At 33.7% G+C, this 26,062-nt stretch overlaps 3 protein-coding genes across 3 annotated transcripts; 1 reads left to right on the top strand and 2 right to left on the bottom strand.

Moving 5' to 3' along the window:
• The first annotated feature begins 880 nt into the window (after positions 1–880).
• Positions 881–4,856, top strand: LOC123716650 (serine protease easter-like). The gene is made up of 6 exons (XM_045672494.1): positions 881–996; positions 2,158–2,300; positions 2,477–2,657; positions 3,373–3,551; positions 4,001–4,106; positions 4,236–4,856. Exons 1-6 carry the CDS (start codon positions 936–938, stop codon positions 4,679–4,681), a joined length of 1,116 nt encoding a protein of 371 aa, XP_045528450.1. The 5' UTR covers positions 881–935; the 3' UTR covers positions 4,682–4,856.
• Positions 4,857–11,265: 6,409 nt separating this feature from the next.
• Positions 11,266–16,513, bottom strand: LOC123716566 (melanization protease 1-like). The gene is made up of 5 exons (XM_045672368.1): positions 16,419–16,513; positions 15,689–15,847; positions 15,094–15,275; positions 11,931–12,036; positions 11,266–11,811 (listed from the first exon to the last, which is right to left on the bottom strand). The coding sequence occupies exons 1-5, from the start codon at positions 16,510–16,512 to the stop codon at positions 11,375–11,377; spliced, it is 978 nt and encodes a 325-aa protein (XP_045528324.1). The 5' UTR covers position 16,513; the 3' UTR covers positions 11,266–11,374.
• A 3,958-nt stretch (positions 16,514–20,471) lies between these two features.
• Positions 20,472–25,716, bottom strand: LOC123716658 (melanization protease 1-like). Its single transcript, XM_045672504.1, has 5 exons — positions 25,622–25,716; positions 24,892–25,050; positions 24,297–24,478; positions 21,137–21,242; positions 20,472–21,017 (listed from the first exon to the last, which is right to left on the bottom strand). The coding sequence occupies exons 1-5, from the start codon at positions 25,713–25,715 to the stop codon at positions 20,581–20,583; spliced, it is 978 nt and encodes a 325-aa protein (XP_045528460.1). The 5' UTR covers position 25,716; the 3' UTR covers positions 20,472–20,580.
• Between the last annotated feature and the right edge of the window lie 346 nt (positions 25,717–26,062).

The following is a 26,062-nucleotide window of genomic DNA, read 5'->3' as shown; positions in this document are numbered from 1 at the left end:
ATCTGTATTTACAACTATATATCAACTTTGTTATTATAGTGCTATCGCTATCGAGAACAATATATTATAGGTACTCCGTAAAGGAAAGTAAAGTAAGAGAATAATTTTGAAGGCTCGCAAACCCCGACTTACAGCTCTGTTGTTTGGACAGCGAGTAGTGCCCACTATGCACTGCCTAGAGTCACTCTTGTTAAAAAAAATTTGTTGCCGAATCAAAGTTGATGAATCAAATAGTAATAGTAATATTACATTGTAGTGTACTATAAAATGTAGGTCTAGCTTAAAAACGGATAATTAAACATATATGCATGCGCATGCGTTTCTAAATTATATGTTTATGAGAAAAACATGTATTACTTTATTAGAAACTACTTAAAATAATATTGAAACATTACAAATATTAAGTGAAATACATATATTATATTAACGTATAAAACAAAAACATATAAAGGTTATCAAAAAATCCCGCCTACTATCGAATTTCGGTATGACTTTACTTGAAGCAAGTTTAGCACGAATCATGCCCTACCTTGTTTTATCATATACCGACATTGCAGCTTGTGTCACCATCTTTACAATATTATTATTGCTTAAAAATTATTATTAATTTTAGTTCCAAATGAAACCAATCTCATTTGAGCGGCACTTTTGTTGCGGTTATTGTTTATAAGAATGTATCCTAATTGTAAAATGGCTCCATCCCGAGTGATTTGAGGCCGGAATTTGCGAGAGTTTGAAGAGTGAGTTACAGAATCGGAAGGCGGGACGCTATCGTCGCGTTTGCTAAGTGTTGCTATACCAGCCTCGTGTGTGCGTAAATATGATTGTAAAACTTATGTGACGTACATTTTATCGCAAATATTTAACGGTGTTGAACGATTCAGATCCCAGTCTGCTAAAATCTTTCGTATAGACCACAACAGAAAATTGTAAATATGAAGAAAAAGTTAATTTTTAGTGTGTTAGTGCTACATATATGTGCCGTTTTGGGTTATAGTATGTATATACTTAAATTCTTTCCTCATAAAACTGATTAATTTAAGAAAAATAGTTTCGTTTTGTAAAACACTCGATTCAATTTGCGTATAATTAATTGATATTTTTGTATTGCTGCAGGACATTATTGTACATCTATATAATAACATATCCAGATCCGAAAGCAAAGTTTTCCCTTGTGTGCTTTTTATATAGCGGTACAATGGAAGAAGAGACAAAGATTTGTAGTCAGCCCGTCAAGTTTACTCTGATTGTGTTGATTGTACATATTACCTCAAAGTGTTAGAGTAGACCAGAAGTATCCAAATAGCAATTTTAGATTTAAAGTTCGGAATAAATAGGTTAACACAGAAACAATAATTAAAATCAAAACTATTAAAATTGTATTTTTTATTTATTTATGCATAATTACATGGAAGTTTATTTAGAGACATGATAAGCTTAGTTATGAACCACAATGTGTGATGAAGTTCAAAAATTATCAGTACACAAAACAGAATGATTAATTGTAGAGGAAATCGTCAATATTAAATGTGTTAAAATTAATTATTCAATAATACTTCCTGCTTCCAATAATACAGAAATTTCTGATGACACGGAAAATGCGACAATGGCTATTCGCTTGTTGTGCGTCGTAAAAATATCATGGTGAAAAATCTATACAGACTCGATTGGAAATAAACTTTATTTTAAAAGCAAGTCTGATTTTATAAGGATAGTTCTTAATTGATTTTAATTATTACCAATTAAGATTGTATTGATGTCATTTATTTCAATAACCACGTTTGTTAGTAAGATTGACCGCAAGCCCAAATATACATTATTTTTCGAATTTAATCCAAATCCCCGACTTTTAAAGTGTCGTTTTAAATACGTTTCTATTTATCATTTTAAGTGTACATATAATTATGTGTACAGTTAACATTTTCATAATAATATGTGTCCAGGAACTTTTTCTATCTCATTGTTAATAAAAATATACATAAAATAAAATCATACTTATACGAGTTACGCCCCGGCTACATCGACAATATTATTCAAAATATTCATAGTACAACACAGTTTACGTATTTGTAGGAGGTTTATTCTTATAAGAAGGTCATAAAATGACATATTACTTAAATAAATAATTATATGGGTTAACAAGATTGAACATTCCAGGTATTTGTAATGATTGTATGGAATATACCAAATGCAAGGCGGCATTTGAGCACGTGACCTTAAAGCGAGACAGAGAAACAATGCAACTCTTTTCTAAAGCTTATTGTGGCATGGGGAATGAAAATGGGGAAATGATACATAAGGTACTGGTAGCATGAACTTAGACTTGCTGTTGTTTATAAAATGTTATTTCAATGTGATCATTTAGCTCTCACTTGAGTTTACTTTGGTTTTGCGAGTTTTTCAATAATTGTTATTGGCGTTCGCCTCTTGATGACAAGTTGTGTAGCATGTCTGTATAACTGTAATATTCTTCTAGGTGTGCTGTTCCTTTTTCCCATCACTTCATATGATGCCTTCGTTAGACAGCAGGAGCGGAATAAGCAAAGATCACCTTCTACCAGAAACGTGTGGAAGTATTTTGGGAAATCGTATCTTTGGAGGCAAATACGCTAAACTCTACGAATTCCCTTGGATGGCCCTTATCTCTTATAATACAAGTTAGTTTACAATTTCATTCATAGAGATTATTTTACCATATGATCAAATAATAACAACTATTATTAGTAGATTATTAAGAGTTGTTTATAATTATAAAATGTTTCCTTGTCAGATTTCATTCCTAATACTGAATGAAGCACTTTTTCATAATAAAATATTTTCGTTCCTTCTAAACTAGAAAAACAACGTCTATCTTTGAAATCTTATCTGCGAAAATAAAAAAAATCAAAACTCAAAAGAGGATTTTATTTTAAAGGTTGCGATTGGACCGATTTAGAGCATACCTTTAATTCCATTCTGCAGAGAATGTTAATAGTAGGTGATTTTACTATATATAACTAAATAATCTAATAATAACAACTATTATTTTTAATAATTATTAAATGTTAGATTTTATACCTAAAACGGAATGAAGCACTTTATGATAATATAATATGTTCATTCAAACTTCAACTAAAATAGCTCATCTGCTTCTTTTGCGAAAACACAATTTGTCAAATGATAGAAGAGAACTTTATTTTATAAGGTGCATTTGGACTGATTTATTTATGAATATTGGGGTGGAATAATAACGACGCATTATACTGTTTCTATATACTATACGTATATTATAATAAAATCATCTCTATAACAGTTTAACATCGACCTAGTTTAACGTCATCCCTAAGGGCGCTATGTTAAACCATCACAGATAAAAAATGCTATTTTTTTCAGTGAATGGTCCGCAATTCGAATGTTCCGGGACGATTATCAACTCAAAATACATCTTGACAGCTGCTCACTGTGTTGTCGGCAAAAATATTTTAGGTGTGAGAATGGGAGAATTAGACTACAGTAGCGATGAAGACTGCGATTATGAACCTGGCTCCCCTATCTGTGAGAAGCATTATCAGGTGATTAAAGATAATTAATTTCTAAATTTGAATGAATTAACTATATTATAGTGTACTCATAAAAGGTTGAAAGGACTTTGCATTTTGCTATAGATCCAGCGCCAGTATTCCCATTAGCGGTTGCGATTGTGACCCGAAGCATAACCTTCACTTTATCGGGATTGTCGTTATTGGATGTAACAGTCAAAGTAAAAAATCTATAAAGCTTAAACACGGCACATGATTAAATTGTAGTCGCGATAGATAAATAGGGATACACTAATTATTAACGAAGTATTTTGTCCTTATATTTGCCATGGGACATAGACATACATATATTTTAAATAGTCTAAGGGTCTTACCGAGAAATGTATACCATACGACAAAAATGTATTATATTTTGACATACAGGACAATAGGTTAATGATACAAAGCTTGATCTCACAATAAAGCTACTTGTAATTCTTCAGGATATGGCTGTTGAAAAGGCAATACCCCATAGCGAGTTTATCCGGATGCCACCGAGAAATGACATTGCTTTGCTGAAAATGGAAGGCGAGATTGACCTTAGTTATAGTAAGTATATATATTTCTTTTTTTAACTAACCCAATATTTTACCCTCGTTCTGGTAAAAGTCACGGCTTAGGAAAATTGTCTTACATCTTTTTCTTCATTATAAAAAAGCAAGATTTGTCTTTTTCCAGCTAATGTTGAACCAATTTGTCTACCAATAACGTCTGAACTTCAAAATAGGGTTTTGGACCATAAGACTGGTACAGTGGCTGGCTGGGGAGTGACGGACACGCAGAGAGAGTCGACAAAACTGATGAAAGTCGATTTTCCTGTAAAATCCAACTCAGAATGTAAGATGTATTTTGGAAATATGCTAAACCAATATCCTAAAGCACAATGGAATGAAACTATGAAAACTATGAAGAATCAGTTTTGTGCTGGAGAATCAGGGAAAGACTCGTGCAAAGGAGATTCTGGTGGTCCGTTCATGATTAAAGACATCTATAAAGACGTGAGCCGCTATGTCCAATATGGAGTCGTGTCTCATGGACCTCCGAGATGCGGTTCTGATACACCAGGCTTTTACACTGATGTAAGGAAATATATAAATTGGATACTGGACAATATTACAGATTAGTTCTATAACAAAGAATCGTCTTTTAGTTACACATTTCACAGCCATTGTCAAATATAGTTCCTACACATTTCATCGTTGATAATATTAAATTAAAGTGATGGATATATCAATATGTCTTACAATATACGAGTATATTTATAAAGAAATGTGCTATGAACAGAATAAAATTATTAATCATAAAAAGGAATTTTGTTTGTGTGTTTGTTTTCGAACCGTGACACACTGACAATAAATTTCTAGAAATGTTCTCGATCACAGTCATTTCTAGTAATTAAAACTCATCTTAGTAATTTTTATTTACGTACTCTATCGCAAACCTGACGTGTTTTATCTAAGTAAATTAAATATTTGATTTTCAATAAGAAGTATATTCAATAGTTATCCATTAATAACGCATATTAGTTTCACAATTTCACAATAGTTATACATCGCTAAATAAAAAAATAAATATGTGGATTATGGAATATAAGTTACACTTAGTTAGTCTTATTTCACGTCATTAAATTTGAATCGGTTGACATAATTACCCGTCGGCAAAAAAGACAGAGGATGTAGGCCGAGAGAAAAAGCTGGCGTAAAAAATTCTCAGTACTCCTTTATAGCAAATTATCACAAGGTGACTATGGCAAACAACACTTATTTCTTATTGCAAATGTGAACCTCATCAGATGATTTGGGAAATCCAAATTAATTATTGATATGACTTAATCAGATTAGTGTTGATTTTATCGTGAAATTCTACTTTGAAACAAAACTTGTATTTTAAATGAAAAAAATTGTGGAAATAAAATTTCTTGTCGACTTTAAGTGAATTAAGGTTCACAGTTGGCTAAAATTGATAGTTTCCAATATAAGTGATAGTTTTTTAGACAAAAACTCGATGAAGTATATTTAAGTCGATGAAATTGAACGCTAAAAAATGCATTTTCATATAGAAAAATATTGAATACAATAATTATACCGATTATTGGGTCTGACTTTCATAAAATATTAAAATATGGATTTCATCATATCACTGTATTGAAATTATACTTTTTTAAATAACAAACATTCGTACAGATCTTGCCTTAAAACGTCTTTATGTGTATTATTTTAATATATAGAAAATACATAATTAAAAATACAATGTTTTCTTACACGACCGTTCTACTTGAGCTATAAAACAGTTACCGTTCTAATTGAGCTATAGTCAGAAAAACCTGCAATAAAAATTATTTTTTATTGCAATTAATACAAATATTTATTCTATAGGTGAAGGTAAATTAATTCTTTTTAATATTATCTAATATCCAATCGACGTATTCTTTGACATCTGTGTACACGCCTGGGAACGACGAACCACATTGCCTTGGACCGTGCGACACGATCCCATACTGGACATAACTATTAACACAACTGTTGTAGTTAGCTTTCATCATTAGAGATCCACCAGAATCACCACTATAAGAGTACTTTTTGAGTTCTCCTGTGCAGAATTGTTTACATTCTTTACATTCAGCGTCAGTTTTTACAGGAACTTCGACTCTCAATAATATTGCAGATTCTCGTATTATTTTATGCTACGTAGTGAAGAGGATAGCGGTTAACAGATTAGTTCCACGTTTGCTGTAATATTATGAACATGGTTAATTGTAAAATACACATTCCTTCTACTTTTCTATATGATATATTGTTATTAAATATACGTCTGCTACTAAAGATTCTATGGTCACATTTCCTTGGCACGTTAGGTTTATTTAATCGGCTTTCAGTGCGTTTAAATATTTAATTAAAAAATGTAAATAGTATTAGATAATACTTACTGTAATTAAAGAACAACTACTACTCGCAGCAGTACGATGTCATTCGAGGTCGGTTTTCTTTGGTTTTTTGACATCTATATCCTAAAAGTGCGTATTAATATTAAGGTACAGTTTATTGTAAACAACAGCAATGCATGATGCATAACAAACAACTAAATTTTAACTTTAATTAAATTGTGCGTTTATGCAGAACCGACTTTAAGAACTGATACTTCGTTTTTAGCGTTATACTTATCAACGCGCCAAACTATAGATTTGTCGTTTCCAATGATGTAACGCCTAAATGTTGGCATGAAATTTGAATAAATAGCAAATAGCAAACATATATCCAATTGACTACATTGCCAGTATTTTCGTTATGATTCGAATTTGTGTTTAAATCATCTGAAGTAGCGTAGTTTTTACCTGAATATGATCTTCACAGATAAATCTGTCGGGTTCATATTAGCAATCTCTATCCAAATTAATATCATACTCTCCTACCTTGACACCTTCGACATTCATATTAACGACACAATGAGCCGCTGTCAGAATATATTTGGACAGTTCCACCACATTTAAATTGGTGACCTTCGCCTCAAAAACCATCAGAAAAAAGTGCCTTTACACACAGTTGTTTTCTTTTTAATTATTAATTTATTTTTCAGAATTATATAATAAAAGTAACATTAGAAAACCGATGTGGTTTGTATAAATATAACCGGGTAACCAGGTATGTTAAGTGAATCAACGTAACCTTTGACACTATTGTATATCACTGTATTATATATATATATATATATATATATATATATAGTTTTTTTTATATAAAGTTTAGTTTTAGACATAAATGTCATTCAACACTTAGAAGCATAAAATATCATACCTACTTAAACAATAACTTCCCTTTTTAAGACAATATATCGTTATACGTTTTCATTCAAAATCATTTATTCATTAAGGTAACACAATGTACACTTATGAACGTCATTAAAGAAATACATATGAAATGCTAAATTCTTCTTACTTTACATTTACTGCCAGTTCTCAAATCAAAAGCGTAGAACGGATGAGAAGAACTGGAAATAAACAAGTTTTTTGTTTTACACAATGTTTGTAAGGAGCTGGAACCATTATACATCGTGTTCCACGTGACATCTTAAGTAATTAATGATTAAAAATATATAATATAAATAGGAGCACGCACTTACATTCTCGTGGGAACAACATGCAAAAACAAAGTCGTCCAGTAAACAACGTACTAAAAATGTAAATGTAAACAATTGAATAATGATAATCTATTACCATTTAACGAGGTTCTCAAAATACTTGTTATAAAATTGATATTAGACTAAAGTCTACTACTGCAGCTATTGAGTTATTGTCCGGTGTACATCTTCACATGTATTTATTAGTTTTATTCTAACTTTTGTATATTGTGTATTAGGGATTAATTCTAAATCATTATGTGCTTACAAGTATATACCGTGGACGGTGAGTTACTATTCATTAGTGGTTGGGTTGGAATGAAATGTCACTGGAACAACCTTACATTTACCTTAAAAGTGTTTCTCACTAGAAACTCATTTTACGACTTACACATTGTCATTATTGTTTCACACCAACGAATGTGGGACCAATGCTTAAGGGTGCAACTCAACCCTGAGGTTGTACGTGATGATGTATTGATTGTGTGCATATTTACGCAAGGATTTCCTTGGCAATATAAAAGTTACGGAGAGTTATTCCTTAGACATTGTATTGTCAGACTTTGGGAGTACCTATAATATATTGTTCTCGATAACGATAGCACTATAATAACAAAGTTGAGATATAGTTGTAAATACAGATTAGATTTCGCGACAGTTGTGCTAGAAGATGGAAGGACAGTTACTGCAGTCTGGTATGTCAATCGCTGTTTGCCTGTTGTCTTGGAAAAAAATCGACACCAGCGCCCTCAAAACAGGATCCTCCTTCATCGCGACAATGCTTCAGCGCATTCCGCAAAACAGACTATTGAATATTTGAGTATGGCAGGTGTCGAGATGAGTCGCCATACAATCCTGACCTGGCGCCCTGCGTCTTTCATTTATTCCCAAGAACTAAATGAAGCATGGGCCCACACCTCTTCTCAGTGGTTCCATCGAATGCGACGACGTGTAGAGAGGATCGGTGATTACTTCGAAAAACAATAAAAGTATTAAAATGAAAAACAGCTTAATGTAGATAGTTGACATTAAGCTGTTTTTCATTTTATAAACCTCTTTAGTGTTACCTAGATTTCTACAAATAAAAATAGACGTTATTATTAAGTCTAATAATCTAAGTGGGGCTGGGTTTGAATGACTTACATAGTGTGTAGAATGTTTAATTTTATCATAAACATAAATTTGAAAAATTATAAGTTATTAAACTATATAAAATGACAAGACTTATATTATATTAGAACCTTACATATGAAACTGATATTTTGAATGCAAAGAAGAAAATTGGATGGATTTTTTAAAAAATAAATACCAAATAAAACATTCGTATGGGCCATAAAATCTGCGAAGGCGGTTTCGACTGCAACATCAGTGTTAAGTTATTTACCTTGCAAGAAGTTATCCAAATTTCGAAAAAAAACAGCCTGCAGATAATTTAGACGTAGTTTGTTCTGGACCCACAAAGGCCTTAATTCTTCGTTATTTACTTTGGTCTCTAGCAGTCCAAGGGGCTTATTGTGCATGTCGAAATTTCCAGAACACCGTTGGAACACCGCCTCCATATACATCATTGATCTTTCGAGCCGCTGCAGCACTGGTGCCTCGTTGGAACTCGTACTCGTATATAACGCGATATTTCATGTTTTCCATTTTATAGGAAATGTATAATAGTTTACGAAAAATCAAATGTACGAGTAAGCAAAAAAGCTGTGTAGTAAATTTGAGGTCAAAATGACCATTACGACAAAACGTCATATGTAGGGATATCAAATTTCTTTAACACCTCGATAATAGAAATTAATCTCACGCTTTAGTTAGAACGGAGATTACGGAACACCTCAAGTAGGCAGAATAAAGCAGAAAATTTATATACTCGCGGTATTAACGAATAATATAATATTATTTTTTTGTAAACGAAATCAACTTTGACGTAATCAAACTTGTGACGAAATCAGCTCACACATTGTTTGACTATATGTTAACTATTTCTTTTTTTATAAAGAATTATGTAAAATCTATAGTTGCATTATTTGTGAATATGTGAGCATTTTTTTCTACAAAATAATTTAGTTGTCTTTTGTTATTTTTAAAAACCATGCCCCTATATTATTTTAGTAGTATTTTATTTTTGATCTGAGTACATGGTCTTATAATTATTAAATCAATGTATACAAAAGATTGAAAAACTATTTGAAAAGAGTAAGTTTGGAGTTTCTTGCCCATTCTTCTCCATATGAAACTTCCTTTTGAAAGGGGCAACTATTTTTTTTAAATATTTTTACCTTATATTTTTTTTAGACGAAATCGAAATAAATCACTTGACATTGTATCTGGCAAGCATCATCATATTTCTTGATCTTCGTATGACTGTTTAATATGTTCATAGAAAGACATTGGTTCAACCCATCGTCCACGTTGAATACACCGTCCGATCGCCGAATCACGGTCAGTACTTGTATGGGTTACCGCCAGGGAACACAGCATGATTTTGGCTTTTTGTTTTTTTTTTAACTATGATTGGTAATTTTTCTGTTCACGTAGCAATATTCTAGGTACAAGCGAAAGCTTTTTGTTTGCTTTCAGATAACCGAAGGAGCAATAAAATTCGCCGCATTATTTTTGTAAGTAGTTCTCTATTCACTTATCATAATTTTTTTACCACTTGTCTGTCTTGTACGTTAGGGTATCAGATTTAAATAAAAAACAAAAAGGTATCTACAGTTTTTGTAATAAGATGACGGTAATAGTTTTCAATTGTAGACCCAAAATAGAGAATAGAAAATAGTTCCAACACCACATTTCAATCTTATTAACGATGTTGTCTTACGTAAAGCTGCACATTCCTCTGAATGCTATGTCTGAATAGAGATACGTCACTAGGATTAATGGACAGTTATTTGCAAATGTTAACATTGGGGGAATTATTTAATACAATTTCCACGTCTTAAACAAAATTTTAAGGGTGTTAATTGCCTCTGAGGTGTCATTAAATGGTAAAACCGTGATAACGATCACCTCCCAATAGCATAAGCCATTGCGATATTGACCGTAAGATCCATTGTTGAGAGAACTACATCAAAATGGCACACAACCCCTAATAAAAGTTTGTGAGTACGGACGAAAAGCTGATTTGAAGTTGAATGTAATTGACAATCTAAAAATTGAAAGACCCAAATGTATTTGGGGACATATTTTAATCTAGATAACATTGACATAACACTTATTCCTAACAAAACACACAGACAGACACATAAATTAACAATAATCATAAAATAAAATAAATAAAAAATGGTTTAATTGTGTAATGTGGTTGTAATTGGCCCTGGCTCAGCATTATGCTGAGGAGCAGAGTCGTTCCACAGCGCTGGTCAATCTGCCAGAGACCACAGCAGCTAGTTATTATTGTACCTATTTCAATAAAGATTAGAAAATTTATTAAGTGTATCGCGGTTCGAAAACAAACAAACAAACAAAATTTCTTTTTATGATTAATATTGTTATTTTGTTCATAATAAATAAAATGAAATCCTTTCCTTCTAAATATATGTAGTTATCGTAAAAAAATTAGATTTTACTATATCAATAATAAAAAAACATATTAATATGTTAATCTTTTTAATTTAATATTATCAACTTTGAAATGTTGGGGAAGTTTCTTGACAATCGTTGTGAAATGTGTAACTAAAAGACGATTATTTGTTACAGAACTAATCTGTAATATTGTCCAGTATCCAATTAATATATTTCGTTACATCAGTGTAATAGCTTGGTGTATCAGAACCGCATGTCTTAGGTCCATGAGACACGACTCCATATTGGACATAGCGGCTCACATCTTTATAGCTGTCTTTAATCATAAATGGACCACCAGAGTCGCCAATGCACGAGTCTTTCCCTGATTCTCCTCCACAAAACTGATTCTTCATAGTTTCATTCCATTGTGCTTTAGGATATTGGTTTAGTATGTTTCTGAAGTACATCTTGCAATCTGAGTTGGAATTTACAGAATAATCGACTTTCATCAGTTTTGTCGCCACTCTGCCAGTTTCCGTCATTCCCCAGCCAGCCACTGTACCAGTCTTATGGTCCAAAACTGTATTTTGAAGTTCAGGCGTTATTGGTAGACAAATTGGTTCAACATTAGCTGGAAATAGATAAATCTTGTTAGCGAAGAAAAAGCTGTTATACGAATTCATTAATGCATGACTTATCACAACATGGGTAAAATGTTGGGTTAATAAAAAAAAAGTTATTTCAACTTACCAAAACTAAAGTCGATATCGCCTTCCATTCTCAGCAAAGCAATGTCATTTGTCGGTGGCATCGAGCGATACTCGCTATGGGGTATTGCCATTTCTACAGGCATGTCCTGAGGGAGTACAAGTAGCATAATTATCGGATTTCGCTTTTTATCAGTCAATAGGTTTATTGTCAGCGGTTTATGACTCCTGTATGTTAAAATATAATACATTTTTGTCGTACGGGAGTGAGACTTAGTCTATTACGTGTCTTAAGCTATTCACGCCTGTGATACATACAGTGCCACATACTCTTCTTGGCCGGTCATGGATATTAGTATTGCCAGAATTCAAAATAAACCATTATAAGGGGAATAATTTGATGTCATGCAGGCTAACTTAATAATTTATTAAAATGTCTTAATAACTTTTTCCACAAAAGTATGTGGCACTTTACCTTGGCGTACGTCATATTATGTCCCATGACCATTATAAGGGCAAAATCCTTTTATTATGGTATCATATCCTAAGAAGCGACCGGACGGATAGAAGAAAAGAAGGTGGTTCTAGTGGAACTGCGGTTGCGACGTGTGAAAGAATCGAATGATATCAACGTCGATCAGTGTTAGTTTGAATTATTTGCGCGTCAGTTCACTTAAACGACAAATGTTTATTCATATGTTGTGCGGTGTATTTACTCCCGAACACGTGTGATACAGAATATATGTTATTTTCCCGGATAGTTGACTTGCTGTGTGTTAAATATAGAAATGTGTTATTAATAGGGGATTTTTAACGTAAATTCAAGTAGTGTAAATGTTAAACACTATTTTGAATTTTCTTGTCGTTCTGTGAATTCACTCAAGTAAGCAGGGTGTTTAATTGTGACGTCGGGTATGAGAGACGGGGTGTGTGTTTTTGAAGCGGACGATTCATTGGTACCTTAAGAACTGTGTTCCTAAAAAGCGGTTAAACCCTAGTTGATATAGTAATTATCGTAAATATTGCTATCCTGAATGGTATAAGGAAATTATAAGTAACCTGCAGCTGAGAGCAAAATTACACAAGAAATATAAATGTACTAAACGCGTACCTTGTTTTTTGTGCTTGTAGGGAATTAAATTGAATAGTAAGCTTTCGTTTGAATGTTATGAAGAGAGGATACAAAATAATTTAGTTAATGTTGTTATATAACGGCGCGGAATAGTAATTCTGCACATCAAAATTCTATTTAAAAAAATGGTGAGTATGTCAGATATGGATTGTGCGACTGAATTTGCGGCGTATTTTTACTGAGAGTTTACAGTTCGGAGATCGCGCGGCTGAATGTGGAGGAGGCGATGGTAGCGGGTACCGGGAGCGGCTCATATGTGCACCTATCTGAACTGACATCAGCGCAGGTAAGAGATGCGCTTGTCCGTCTAAAGCCGAAGCGCAGGTGGCATACCAGCATATATTATGAAGGACTGCCGATCTATACTTGCTGAGCCCCTTGACTATTTGTTCAATCTATGCCTAGACAACGGTTACTTTCCAGATCGGTGGAAAATCACAAAAGTGATGCCTATACCCAAAAGCGATAGAAAAGACTCTGTGGAAGCATATAGACCGGTAGCTATATTATCGACTCCCGCTAAAATATTCGAAGGAGCCCTGTACCAAAGCATTTTAAAACAAACCGTAGAACAACCGTACTGTAGAACCGTACTTGTCAGACTGCCAGCATAGTTTTAGACCCTTGCGTAGTACAAGCAGCAACTTACTGAAGGCAATTAATTATGTAATCCCTATTATGGACGCCGGATTGCAGGTAGATACTGAATGCTTTGATTACAGCAATCAATGGATTCACTCCAAAACTATAATTTTTTTTTGCTAATTATCTGAGAGATCCCAGAAGTATGTAGAGTACATAGGGTGTCAGTCGGAACCATACTATACTAAATCGGGCGAGAGTCAGGGCAGCAATCTAGGGCCAATGCAGTTTGCAATAATGGTGAACGATTTATCAGAGGTAATAAGACATGCTAGATACCTTCTATGCAGACGATCTAAAATTAATCCTGTCAATCCAAGAGGTGGACGACTGTGAACCCTTGCAAGAAGATATAGAAAGAGTATGTGAGTGTGAGTGAGCAATAAAAATAAGCTCCAATTAAATCTTACCAAATGTACCATGGTGACATTTAGTCGCGCCAAATTGCCTCGTCACCATGAGAACAATGTGACAGAGGTGATACTCAAGCGGGAAATGAATTGGATACCCAACTGAATTTACGCAAAGATGGGATTTGTGCTTCGAAGGGCAACAACGTTCACTAATATTAAAGCCATCTCAAGCTTGTACAACGCTTTGGTTAGAAGTATGTTGGAGTGTAACTCGTCTGTTTGGGCTCCGCAAGAAGCTAAATACTGCCTTATGTTGGAGCGCATACAGAATAAATTTGCACGACACCTCTATAACAGACTGTATGGCATCTATACCTACTATCCGTTAATGTACCCAACATTATTTGTCTAAGGGATGGTGGGGTACAATAAATCGGAAACCAGGCGGGACTTACAATTGGCCTACTGCGTAATGAAAGTCTTGAGGGGTGTAGTGTGCAATCCAAGTGTGCTCCAAGAACTGGGTTTCTTGGTACCTATGGGATATGTGCGACGGCGAAGGCAAAGGTTATTTGCGAAACCTAGGGCAAACACCAGTCTGTTCCACAGATCTCCGTTATACAGGACGTTGCAACTACTGAATGCTGTCTCCGACACTATGTTCGCAGGGTGAATTCACAGTAGCGATATTGTATAAATTATGTGTTTAATATTAAATACGTATTTTATTATATTTTAATTATTTAATGTATCTCGACACTATCGTATTGGCATAGTTTGTAAGGATAGTGTATGTATTTCTGTAATAATTAAAGAAATACATTTTATAATAAATTCGATCGTACATTTTAGTGTATCCCTATTTATTTATTCACGATTAATCTCAAATTTCAAAGTGCCAACATTGTTACATCCAATAACGATATCGAGCGTGACGTTTTTGTATGCAATCCCGATGAAGTGAAGCTTATGGTTCGGATCACTATCGCTTTCGCTAATGGAAATACTGGCGCTGGATCTATAGCAAAATCCAAAGTCTTTTTAACCTTTTATGAATTAAATGAATTATCTTTAATCACCTGAATATGGTTCTCACAGACAGGGGATAAGCCAGGTCCATACTGGCAGTCTTCATAGGTACTGATGTCGAATTCTCCCATCCTCACACCTAAAATATTTTTGCCGACAACACAGTGAGCAGCTGTCAAGATGTATTTTGAGTTAATAATCGTCCCTGAACATTGGAATTGCGGACCACTCCCTGAAACAAGGGAAGAACGAAGTCGATGTTAAACTATTATAAATATATATGTTTATTATAAAACATATATAATACATAGAAACAGTATCGTTATTATTCCACCCTAATATTCATAAATAAATCGGTCCAATCGCATCCTTTAAGATCAAGTCCTCTTTCGTCTTTTGACAAGTTGTGTTTTCGCAAAGATGAGTTATTTTAGTTTAGAAAGAACGAACATATTATATTATCAAAAAGTTTTTATTCAGTTTTAGATATAAAATCTAACATCGCGAAGCATTTAATAATTATAAACAGCTCTGATTAATCTACTAATAATTGTTGTTATTATTAGATTATTTAGTAATAAATAGTAAAGATTGTTTTACTATTAACATTAAAGGTCTGCTGTGTGTATGTAATGAAAAACTTACCTGTACTATAAGAGATAAGGGCCATCCAAGGGAATTCGTAGAGATTAGCGTATTGACCTCCAAAGATACGATTTTCCGAAATACTTCCACACGTTTCTGGTAGAAGATGATCTTTGTTGGTTCCGCTCCTGGTGTCAAACTTATGTCTCGTATCAATGCCTGGAATTTTCAATCTATATTAACCCATTTAATATACTAACTAGTATATGTAGAATTGTGAATGTAACTAAGACGACGCTTTGAACGTCGGGAATTTGGATAAAACTTGTTGATCTTTATACAATGAAATCAGTAGTATTACTTTTGAAATAAAGATATATTTCTCACAAATAACTTTAATTATAATATGCACTTTACGACACACAATAAGTAGAAAGGTAAAGAAAGTTATGTATGTGGGAATCCGGTATTACTTAACTTGTAACTTTCATTGTATAAATATTATATCACATTTGATTTTACTCGCGGTTTCCTCTTTAATTAATTATTTCGATAATTGTTTTGTTTATGCTGAAAATATTTGAGCTTTATCATTTTTAGTGATATTTAACTTTGTTTATCATATCTCTAAATAAACTTCAATGTAAATGTAAATAATGAATTCAAACTATAATCCTCGAAAGCTCGAAGAAGAATCGGAAGGAATCAAGTATTTTGCATAACGAAACTGTAAATTTTATTTAATGAAAGAAGTTTTATAATTATTCTTATATATAAAGTATACACGTACCATGTCCCAAAACGGCACATATATGTAGCACTAACACACAAAAAAATAACTTTTTTATCATGTTAAAAATTTTCTGTTGTGGTCTATACGACATATTTTAGCAGAATGGAATCTCGGTCGTTCGACGCGATATATATATTTGCGATAAATAAAATATCGCACATACGTCACGGTTTTTATAAATATAGGGTGTCTCAGTAAGAGTGCATTTTTTCATTTTAAAATAAAAACAATTATTTTATGACAGAGCTGTGATATTTTTATTGTATTGTAAAGAAGACATGTTCTGATTAAGTATGGAATAAAATATTCGGCAAATACCATTAAACCCATGGACAATACGCTTTTCATGAAATTTTCCATGACTTTTGCACAGAGATGTGGCTGTATCTCACCGATGACGCGTTGGATTTCCGATTTGTTCGGAATTGTTTCGGGTTTATGCGAATAATTCACTGCTGGTTTGAGCTCCTGAGTTAACTGAATCTTGTACTCATGAAGGTGTAGGTCTTTAGTCAAAATTTGCTGCGTAGGCTGCTTCGTGCAATTTGAAGTTATCGAGAACGATATCGAATTGATGTTTTCGGGTTATATCATTTTCAAGAGACCGAACGGTACGTTGATGCAAAGGATTCTAATTATCCATAATTGACCCTTACTTCTTCAGATATTTGACCACTCTACGAATGGTTGACACACTGCACTTTCTTGGCTGAAAAATTGGCTTAGAAAAGTTTGCAAGCGGTTTCAGCGTAACTTTCCCCATTTTTGTAATGTGTTTACACAATTATAACGCATTGTTCTTTCGGAAAGCTCTCAATTTTTTAATAACCGGAATAAACAGAGTTGACAGCTGTCAAATTTTAAAAAGTGCACTCTTACTGAGACACCCTATAACTTTTGGTGTTGTTGACAGTTAAAACGCTCATTTAGTTTAGACTGGAGGAAATTATCTGATAACCTTTTTTTTCGGTCTGTTAACGTTGAAATTCTAATTTTAAAAAATATTTTTCTATCCGAATTTTTATATATTTTGGTAAAGTATTACGTCTTACGCATATTCTTTGTATGTTAGAATAGTATCGAAAGGTTCTGAAATTGAAAGATACTTGAAGAAATATAGAACATGACAAAGTTTAGAATTGCTTTTACTTCTAGTAAAAGATGGAAATGAAAAAAATCGACAGCAGCGCCCTCAAAACAGGATCCTCCTTCATCGCGACAATGCTTCAGCGCATTCCGCAAAACAGACTATTGAATATTTGAGTATGGCAGGTGTCGAGATGAGTCGCCATACAGTCCTGACCTGGCGCCCTGCGTCTTTCATTTATTCCCAAGAACTAAATGAAGCATGGGCCCACACCTCTTCTCAGTGGTTCCATCGAATGCGACGACGTGTAGATAGGATCGGTGATTACTTCGAAAAACAATAAAAGTATTAAAATGAAAAACAGCTTAATGTAGATAGTTGACATTAAGCTGTTTTTCATTTTATAAACCTCTTTAGTGTTACCTAGATTTCTACAAATAAAAATAGACGTTATTATTATGTCTAATAATCTAAGTGGGGCTGGGTTTGAATGACTTACATAGTGTGTAGAATGTTTAATTTTATCATAAACATAAATTTGAAAAATTATAAGTTATTAAACTATATAAAATGACAAGACTTATATTATATTAGAACCTTACATATGAAACTGATATTTTGAATGCAAAGAAGAAAATTGGATGGATTTTTTAAAAAATAAATACCAAATAAAACATTCGTATGGGCCATAAAATCTGCGAAGGCGGTTTCGACTGCAACATCAGTGTTAAGTTATTTACCTTGCAAGAAGTTATCCAAATTTCGAAAAAAAACAGCCTGCAGATAACTTAGACGTAGTTTGTTCTGGACCCACAAAGGCCTTTCATTAGCCTTAATTCTTCGTTATTTACTTTGGTCTCCAGCAGTCCACAGGGCTTATTGTGCATGTCGAAATTTCCAGAACACCGTTGGAACACCGCCTCCATATACATCATTGATCTTTCGAGCCGCTGCAGCACTGGTGCCTCGTTGGAACTCGTACTCGTATATAACGCGATATTTCATGTTTTCCATTTTATAGGAAATGTATAATAGTTTACGAAAAATCAAATGTACGAGTAAGCAAAAAAGCTGTGTAGTAAATTTGAGGTCAAAATGACCATTACGACAAAACGTCATATGTAGGGATATCAAATTTCTTTAACACCTCGATAATAGAAATTAATCTCACGCTTTAGTTAGAACGGAGATTACGGAACACCTCAAGTAGGCAGAATAAAGCAGAAAATTTATATACTCGCGGTATTAACGAATAATATAATATTATTTTTTTGTAAACGAAATCAACTTTGACGTAATCAAACTTGTGACGAAATCAGCTCACACATTGTTTGACTATATGTTAACTATTTCTTTTTTTATAAAGAATTATGTAAAATCTATAGTTGCATTATTTGTGAATATGTGAGCATTTTGTATCTACATAATAATTTAGTTGCCTTTTGTTATTTTTAAAAACCATGCCCCTATATTATTTTAGTAGTATTTTATTTTTGATCTGAGTACATGGTCTTATAATTATTAAATCAATGTATACAAAAGATTGAAAAACTATTTGAAAAGAGTAAGTTTGGAGTTTCTTGCCCATTCTTCTCCATATGAAACTTCCTTTTGAAAGGGGCAACTATTTTTTTTAAATATTTTTACCTTATATTTTTTTTTAGACGAAATCGAAATAAATCACTTGACATTGTATCTGGCAAGCATCATCATATTTCTTGATCTTCGTATGACTGTTTAATATGTTCATAGAAAGACATTGGTTCAACCCATCGTCCACGTTGAATACACCGTCCGATCGCCGAATCACGGTCAGTACTTGTATGGGTTACCGCCAGGGAACACAGCATGATTTTGGCTTTTTGTTTTTTTTTAACAATGATTGGTAATTTTTCTGTTCACGTAGCAATATTCTAGGTACAAGCGAAAGCTTTTTGTTTGCTTTCAGATAACCGAAGGAGCAATAAAATTCGCCGCATTATTTCTGTAAGTAGTTCTCTATTCACTTACAATCATTTTTTACCCACTTGTCTGTCTTGTACGTTTGGGTATCAGATTTAAATAAAAAACAAAAAGGTATCTACAGTTTTTGTAATAAGATGACGGTAATAGTTTTCAATTGTAGACCCAAAATAGAGAATAGAAAATAGTTCCAACACCACATTTCAATCTTATTAACGATGTTGTCTTACGTAAAGCTGCACATTCCTCTGAATGCTATGTCTGAATAGAGATACGTCACTGGGATTAATGGACAGTTATTTGCAAATGTTAACATTGGGGGAATTATTTAATACAATTTCCACGTCTTAAACAAAATTTTAAGGGTGTTAATTGCCTCTGAGGTGTCATTAAATGGTAAAACCGTGATAACGATCACCTCCCAATAGCATAAGCCATTGCGATATTGACCGTAAGATCCATTGTTGAGAGAACTACATCAAAATGGCACACAACCCCTAATAAAAGTTTGTGAGTACGGACGAAAAGCTGATTTGAAGTTGAATGTAATTGACAATCTAAAAATTGAAAGACCCAAATGTATTTGGGGACATATTTTAATATAGATAACATTGACATAACACTTATTCCTAACAAAACACACAGACAGACACATAAATTAACAATAATCATAAAATAAAATAAATAAAAAATGGTTTAATTGTGTAATGTGGTTGTAATTGGCCCTGGCTCAGCATTATGCTGAGGAGCAGAGTCGTTCCACAGCGCTGGTCAATCTGCCAGAGACCACAGCAGCTAGTTATTATTGTACCTATTTCAATAAAGATTAGAAAATTTATTAAGTGTATCGCGGTTCGAAAACAAACAAACAAACAAAATTTCTTTTTATGATTAATATTGTTATTTTGTTCATAATAAATAAAATGAAATCCTTTCCTTCTAAATATATGTAGTTATCGTAAAAAAATTAGATTTTACTATATCAATAATAAAAAAACATATTAATATGTTAATCTTTTTAATTTAATATTATCAACTTTGAAATGTTGGGGAAGTTTCTTGACAATCGTTGTGAAATGTGTAACTAAAAGACGATTATTTGTTACAGAACTAATCTGTAATATTGTCCAGTATCCAATTAATATATTTCGTTACATCAGTGTAATAGCTTGGTGTATCAGAACCGCATGTCTTAGGTCCATGAGACACGACTCCATATTGGACATAGCGGCTCACATCTTTATAGGTGTCTTTAATCATAAATGGACCACCAGAGTCGCCAATGCACGAGTCTTTCCCTGATTCTCCTCCACAAAACTGATTCTTCATAGTTTCATTCCATTGTGCTTTAGGATATTGGTTTAGTATGTTTCTGAAGTACATCTTGCAATCTGAGTTGGAATTTACAGAATAATCGACTTTCATCAGTTTTGTCGCCACTCTGCCAGTTTCCGTCATTCCCCAGCCAGCCACTGTACCAGTCTTATGGTCCAAAACTGTATTTTGAAGTTCAGGCGTTATTGGTAGACAAATTGGTTCAACATTAGCTGGAAATAGATAAATCTTGTTAGCGAAGAAAAAGCTGTTATACGAATTCATTAATGCATGACTTATCACAACATGGGTAAAATGTTGGGTTAATAAAAAAAAAGTTATTTCAACTTACCAAAACTAAAGTCGATATCGCCTTCCATTCTCAGCAAAGCAATGTCATTTGTCGGTGGCATCGAGCGATACTCGCTATGGGGTATTGCCATTTCTACAGGCATGTCCTGAGGGAGTACAAGTAGCATAATTATCGGATTTCGCTTTTTATCAGTCAATAGGTTTATTGTCAGCGGTTTATGACTCCTGTATGTTAAAATATAATACATTTTTGTCGTACGGGAGTGAGACTTAGTCTATTACGTGTCTTAAGCTATTCACGCCTGTGATACATACAGTGCCACATACTCTTCTTGGCCGGTCATGGATATTAGTATTGCCAGAATTCAAAATAAACCATTATAAGGGGAATAATTTGATGTCATGCAGGCTAACTTAATAATTTATTAAAATGTCTTAATAACTTTTTCCACAAAAGTATGTGGCACTTTACCTTGGCGTACGTCATATTATGTCCCATGACCATTATAAGGGCAAAATCCTTTTATTATGGTATCATATCCTAAGAAGCGACCGGACGGATAGAAGAAAAGGTGGTTCTAGTGGAACTGCGGTTGCGACGTGTGAAAGAATCGAATGATATCAACGTCGATCAGTGTTAGTTTGAATTATTTGCGCGTCAGTTCACTTAAACGACAAATGTTTATTCATATGTTGTGCGGTGTATTTACTCCCGAACACGTGTGATACAGAATATATGTTATTTTCCCGGATAGTTGACTTGCTGTGTGTTAAATATAAAAATGTGTTATTAATAGGGGATTTTTAACGTAAATTCAAGTAGTGTAAATGTTAAACACTATTTTGAATTTTCTTGTCGTTCTGTGAATTCACTCAAGTAAGCAGGGTGTTTAATTGTGACGTCGGGTATGAGAGACGGGGTGTGTGTTTTTGAAGCGGACGATTCATTGGTACCTTAAGAACTGTGTTCCTAAAAAGCGGTTAAACCCTAGTTGATATAGTAATTATCGTAAATATTGCTATCCTGAATGGTATAAGGAAATTATAAGTAACCTGCAGCTGAGAGCAAAATTACACAAGAAATATAAATGTACTAAACGCGTACCTTGTTTTTTGTGCTTGTAGGGAATTAAATTGAATAGTAAGCTTTCGTTTGAATGTTATGAAGAGAGGATACAAAATAATTTAGTTAATGTTGTTATATAACGGCGCGGAATAGTAATTCTGCACATCAAAATTCTATTTAAAAAAATGGTGAGTATGTCAGATATGGATTGTGCGACTGAATTTGCGGCGTATTTTTACTGAGAGTTTACAGTTCGGAGATCGCGCGGCTGAATGTGGAGGAGGCGATGGTAGCGGGTACCGGGAGCGGCTCATATGTGCACCTATCTGAACTGACATCAGCGCAGGTAAGAGATGCGCTTGTCCGTCTAAAGCCGAAGCGCAGGTGGCATACCAGCATATATTATGAAGGACTGCCGATCTATACTTGCTGAGCCCCTTGACTATTTGTTCAATCTATGCCTAGACAACGGTTACTTTCCAGATCGGTGGAAAATCACAAAAGTGATGCCTATACCCAAAAGCGATAGAAAAGACTCTGTGGAAGCATATAGACCGGTAGCTATATTATCGACTCCCGCTAAAATATTCGAAGGAGCCCTGTACCAAAGCATTTTAAAACAAACCGTAGAACAACCGTACTGTAGAACCGTACTTGTCAGACTGCCAGCATAGTTTTAGACCCTTGCGTAGTACAAGCAGCAACTTACTGAAGGCAATTAATTATGTAATCCCTATTATGGACGCCGGATTGCAGGTAGATACTGAATGCTTTGATTACAGCAATCAATGGATTCACTCCAAAACTATAATTTTTTTTTGCTAATTATCTGAGAGATCCCAGAAGTATGTAGAGTACATAGGGTGTCAGTCGGAACCATACTATACTAAATCGGGCGAGAGTCAGGGCAGCAATCTAGGGCCAATGCAGTTTGCAATAATGGTGAACGATTTATCAGAGGTAATAAGACATGCTAGATACCTTCTATGCAGACGATCTAAAATTAATCCTGTCAATCCAAGAGGTGGACGACTGTGAACCCTTGCAAGAAGATATAGAAAGAGTATGTGAGTGTGAGTGAGCAATAAAAATAAGCTCCAATTAAATCTTACCAAATGTACCATGGTGACATTTAGTCGCGCCAAATTGCCTCGTCACCATGAGAACAATGTGACAGAGGTGATACTCAAGCGGGAAATGAATTGGATACCCAACTGAATTTACGCAAAGATGGGATTTGTGCTTCGAAGGGCAACAACGTTCACTAATATTAAAGCCATCTCAAGCTTGTACAACGCTTTGGTTAGAAGTATGTTGGAGTGTAACTCGTCTGTTTGGGCTCCGCAAGAAGCTAAATACTGCCTTATGTTGGAGCGCATACAGAATAAATTTGCACGACACCTCTATAACAGACTGTATGGCATCTATACCTACTATCCGTTAATGTACCCAACATTATTTGTCTAAGGGATGGTGGGGTACAATAAATCGGAAACCAGGCGGGACTTACAATTGGCCTACTGCGTAATGAAAGTCTTGAGGGGTGTAGTGTGCAATCCAAGTGTGCTCCAAGAACTGGGTTTCTTGGTACCTATGGGATATGTGCGACGGCGAAGGCAAAGGTTATTTGCGAAACCTAGGGCAAACACCAGTCTGTTCCACAGATCTCCGTTATACAGGACGTTGCAACTACTGAATGCTGTCTCCGACACTATGTTCGCAGGGTGAATTCACAGTAGCGATATTGTATAAATTATGTGTTTAATATTAAATACGTATTTTATTATATTTTAATTATTTAATGTATCTCGACACTATCGTATTGGCATAGTTTGTAAGGATAGTGTATGTATTTCTGTAATAATTAAAGAAATACATTTTATAATAAATTCGATCGTACATTTTAGTGTATCCCTATTTATTTATTCACGATTAATCTCAAATTTCAAAGTGCCAACATTGTTACATCCAATAACGATATCGAGCGTGACGTTTTTGTATGCAATCCCGATGAAGTGAAGCTTATGGTTCGGATCACTATCGCTTTCGCTAATGGAAATACTGGCGCTGGATCTATAGCAAAATCCAAAGTCTTTTTAACCTTTTATGAATTAAATGAATTATCTTTAATCACCTGAATATGGTTCTCACAGACAGGGGATAAGCCAGGTCCATACTGGCAGTCTTCATAGGTACTGATGTCGAATTCTCCCATCCTCACACCTAAAATATTTTTGCCGACAACACAGTGAGCAGCTGTCAAGATGTATTTTGAGTTAATAATCGTCCCTGAACATTGGAATTGCGGACCACTCCCTGAAACAAGGGAAGAACGAAGTCGATGTTAAACTATTATAAATATATATGTTTATTATAAAACATATATAATACATAGAAACAGTATCGTTATTATTCCACCCTAATATTCATAAATAAATCGGTCCAATCGCATCCTTTAAGATCAAGTCCTCTTTCGTCTTTTGACAAGTTGTGTTTTCGCAAAGATGAGTTATTTTAGTTTAGAAAGAACGAACATATTATATTATCAAAAAGTTTTTATTCAGTTTTAGATATAAAATCTAACATCGCGAAGCATTTAATAATTATAAACAGCTCTGATTAATCTACTAATAATTGTTGTTATTATTAGATTATTTAGTAATAAATAGTAAAGATTGTTTTACTATTAACATTAAAGGTCTGCTGTGTGTATGTAATGAAAAACTTACCTGTACTATAAGAGATAAGGGCCATCCAAGGGAATTCGTAGAGATTAGCGTATTGACCTCCAAAGATACGATTTTCCGAAATACTTCCACACGTTTCTGGTAGAAGATGATCTTTGTTGGTTCCGCTCCTGGTGTCAAACTTATGTCTCGTATCAATGCCTGGAATTTTCAATCTATATTAACCCATTTAATATACTAACTAGTATATGTAGAATTGTGAATGTAACTAAGACGACGCTTTGAACGTCGGGAATTTGGATAAAACTTGTTGATCTTTATACAATGAAATCAGTAGTATTACTTTTGAAATAAAGATATATTTCTCACAAATAACTTTAATTATAATATGCACTTTACGACACACAATAAGTAGAAAGGTAAAGAAAGTTATGTATGTGGGAATCCGGTATTACTTAACTTGTAACTTTCATTGTATAAATATTATATCACATTTGATTTTACTCGCGGTTTCCTCTTTAATTAATTATTTCGATAATTGTTTTGTTTATGCTGAAAATATTTGAGCTTTATCATTTTTAGTGATATTTAACTTTGTTTATCATATCTCTAAATAAACTTCAATGTAAATGTAAATAATGAATTCAAACTATAATCCTCGAAAGCTCGAAGAAGAATCGGAAGGAATCAAGTATTTTGCATAACGAAACTGTAAATTTTATTTAATGAAAGAAGTTTTATAATTATTCTTATATATAAAGTATACACGTACCATGTCCCAAAACGGCACATATATGTAGCACTAACACACAAAAAAATAACTTTTTTATCATGTTAAAAATTTTCTGTTGTGGTCTATACGACATATTTTAGCAGAATGGAATCTCGGTCGTTCGACGCGATATATATATTTGCGATAAATAAAATATCGCACATACGTCACGGTTTTTATAAATATAGGGTGTCTCAGTAAGAGTGCATTTTTTCATTTTAAAATAAAAACAATTATTTTATGACAGAGCTGTGATATTTTTATTGTATTGTAAAGAAGACATGTTCTGATTAAGTATGGAATAAAATATTCGGCAAATACCATTAAACCCATGGACAATACGCTTTTCATGAAATTTTCCATGACTTTTGCACAGAGATGTGGCTGTATCTCACCGATGACGCGTTGGATTTCCGATTTGTTCGGAATTGTTTCGGGTTT

Source organism: Pieris brassicae, chromosome 11, assembly GCF_905147105.1.
Source record: "Pieris brassicae chromosome 11, ilPieBrab1.1, whole genome shotgun sequence".
Lineage (NCBI taxonomy): Eukaryota > Metazoa > Arthropoda > Insecta > Lepidoptera > Pieridae > Pieris > Pieris brassicae.
The sequence above is the reverse complement of the archived record's forward strand: the minus strand, read 5'-3'. Positions and strand labels throughout refer to the sequence as shown.

Excerpts from the sequence above, each read along its gene's own strand:
- LOC123716650 (XM_045672494.1), top strand. The coding sequence starts at position 936 with ATGAAGAAAAAGTTAATTTTTAGTGTGTTAGTGCTACATATATGTGCC. Across the intron at positions 997-2,157 it reads ATGTGCCGTTTTGGGTTATA|GTATTTGTAATGATTGTATG; the intron begins GTATGTATATAC and ends TGAACATTCCAG. Across the intron at positions 2,658-3,372 it reads CCTTATCTCTTATAATACAA|TGAATGGTCCGCAATTCGAA; the intron begins GTTAGTTTACAA and ends TATTTTTTTCAG.
- LOC123716566 (XM_045672368.1), bottom strand. The coding sequence starts at position 16,512 with ATGTCGTATAGACCACAACAGAAAATTTTTAACATGATAAAAAAGTTA. Across the intron at positions 15,848-16,418 it reads ATGTGCCGTTTTGGGACATG|GCATTGATACGAGACATAAG; the intron begins GTACGTGTATAC and ends TGAAAATTCCAG. Across the intron at positions 12,037-15,093 it reads TCTGTGAGAACCATATTCAG|GACATGCCTGTAGAAATGGC; the intron begins GTGATTAAAGAT and ends GTACTCCCTCAG.
- LOC123716658 (XM_045672504.1), bottom strand. The coding sequence starts at position 25,715 with ATGTCGTATAGACCACAACAGAAAATTTTTAACATGATAAAAAAGTTA. Across the intron at positions 21,243-24,296 it reads TCTGTGAGAACCATATTCAG|GACATGCCTGTAGAAATGGC; the intron begins GTGATTAAAGAT and ends GTACTCCCTCAG. Across the intron at positions 21,018-21,136 it reads CGATATCGACTTTAGTTTTG|CTAATGTTGAACCAATTTGT; the intron begins GTAAGTTGAAAT and ends ATCTATTTCCAG.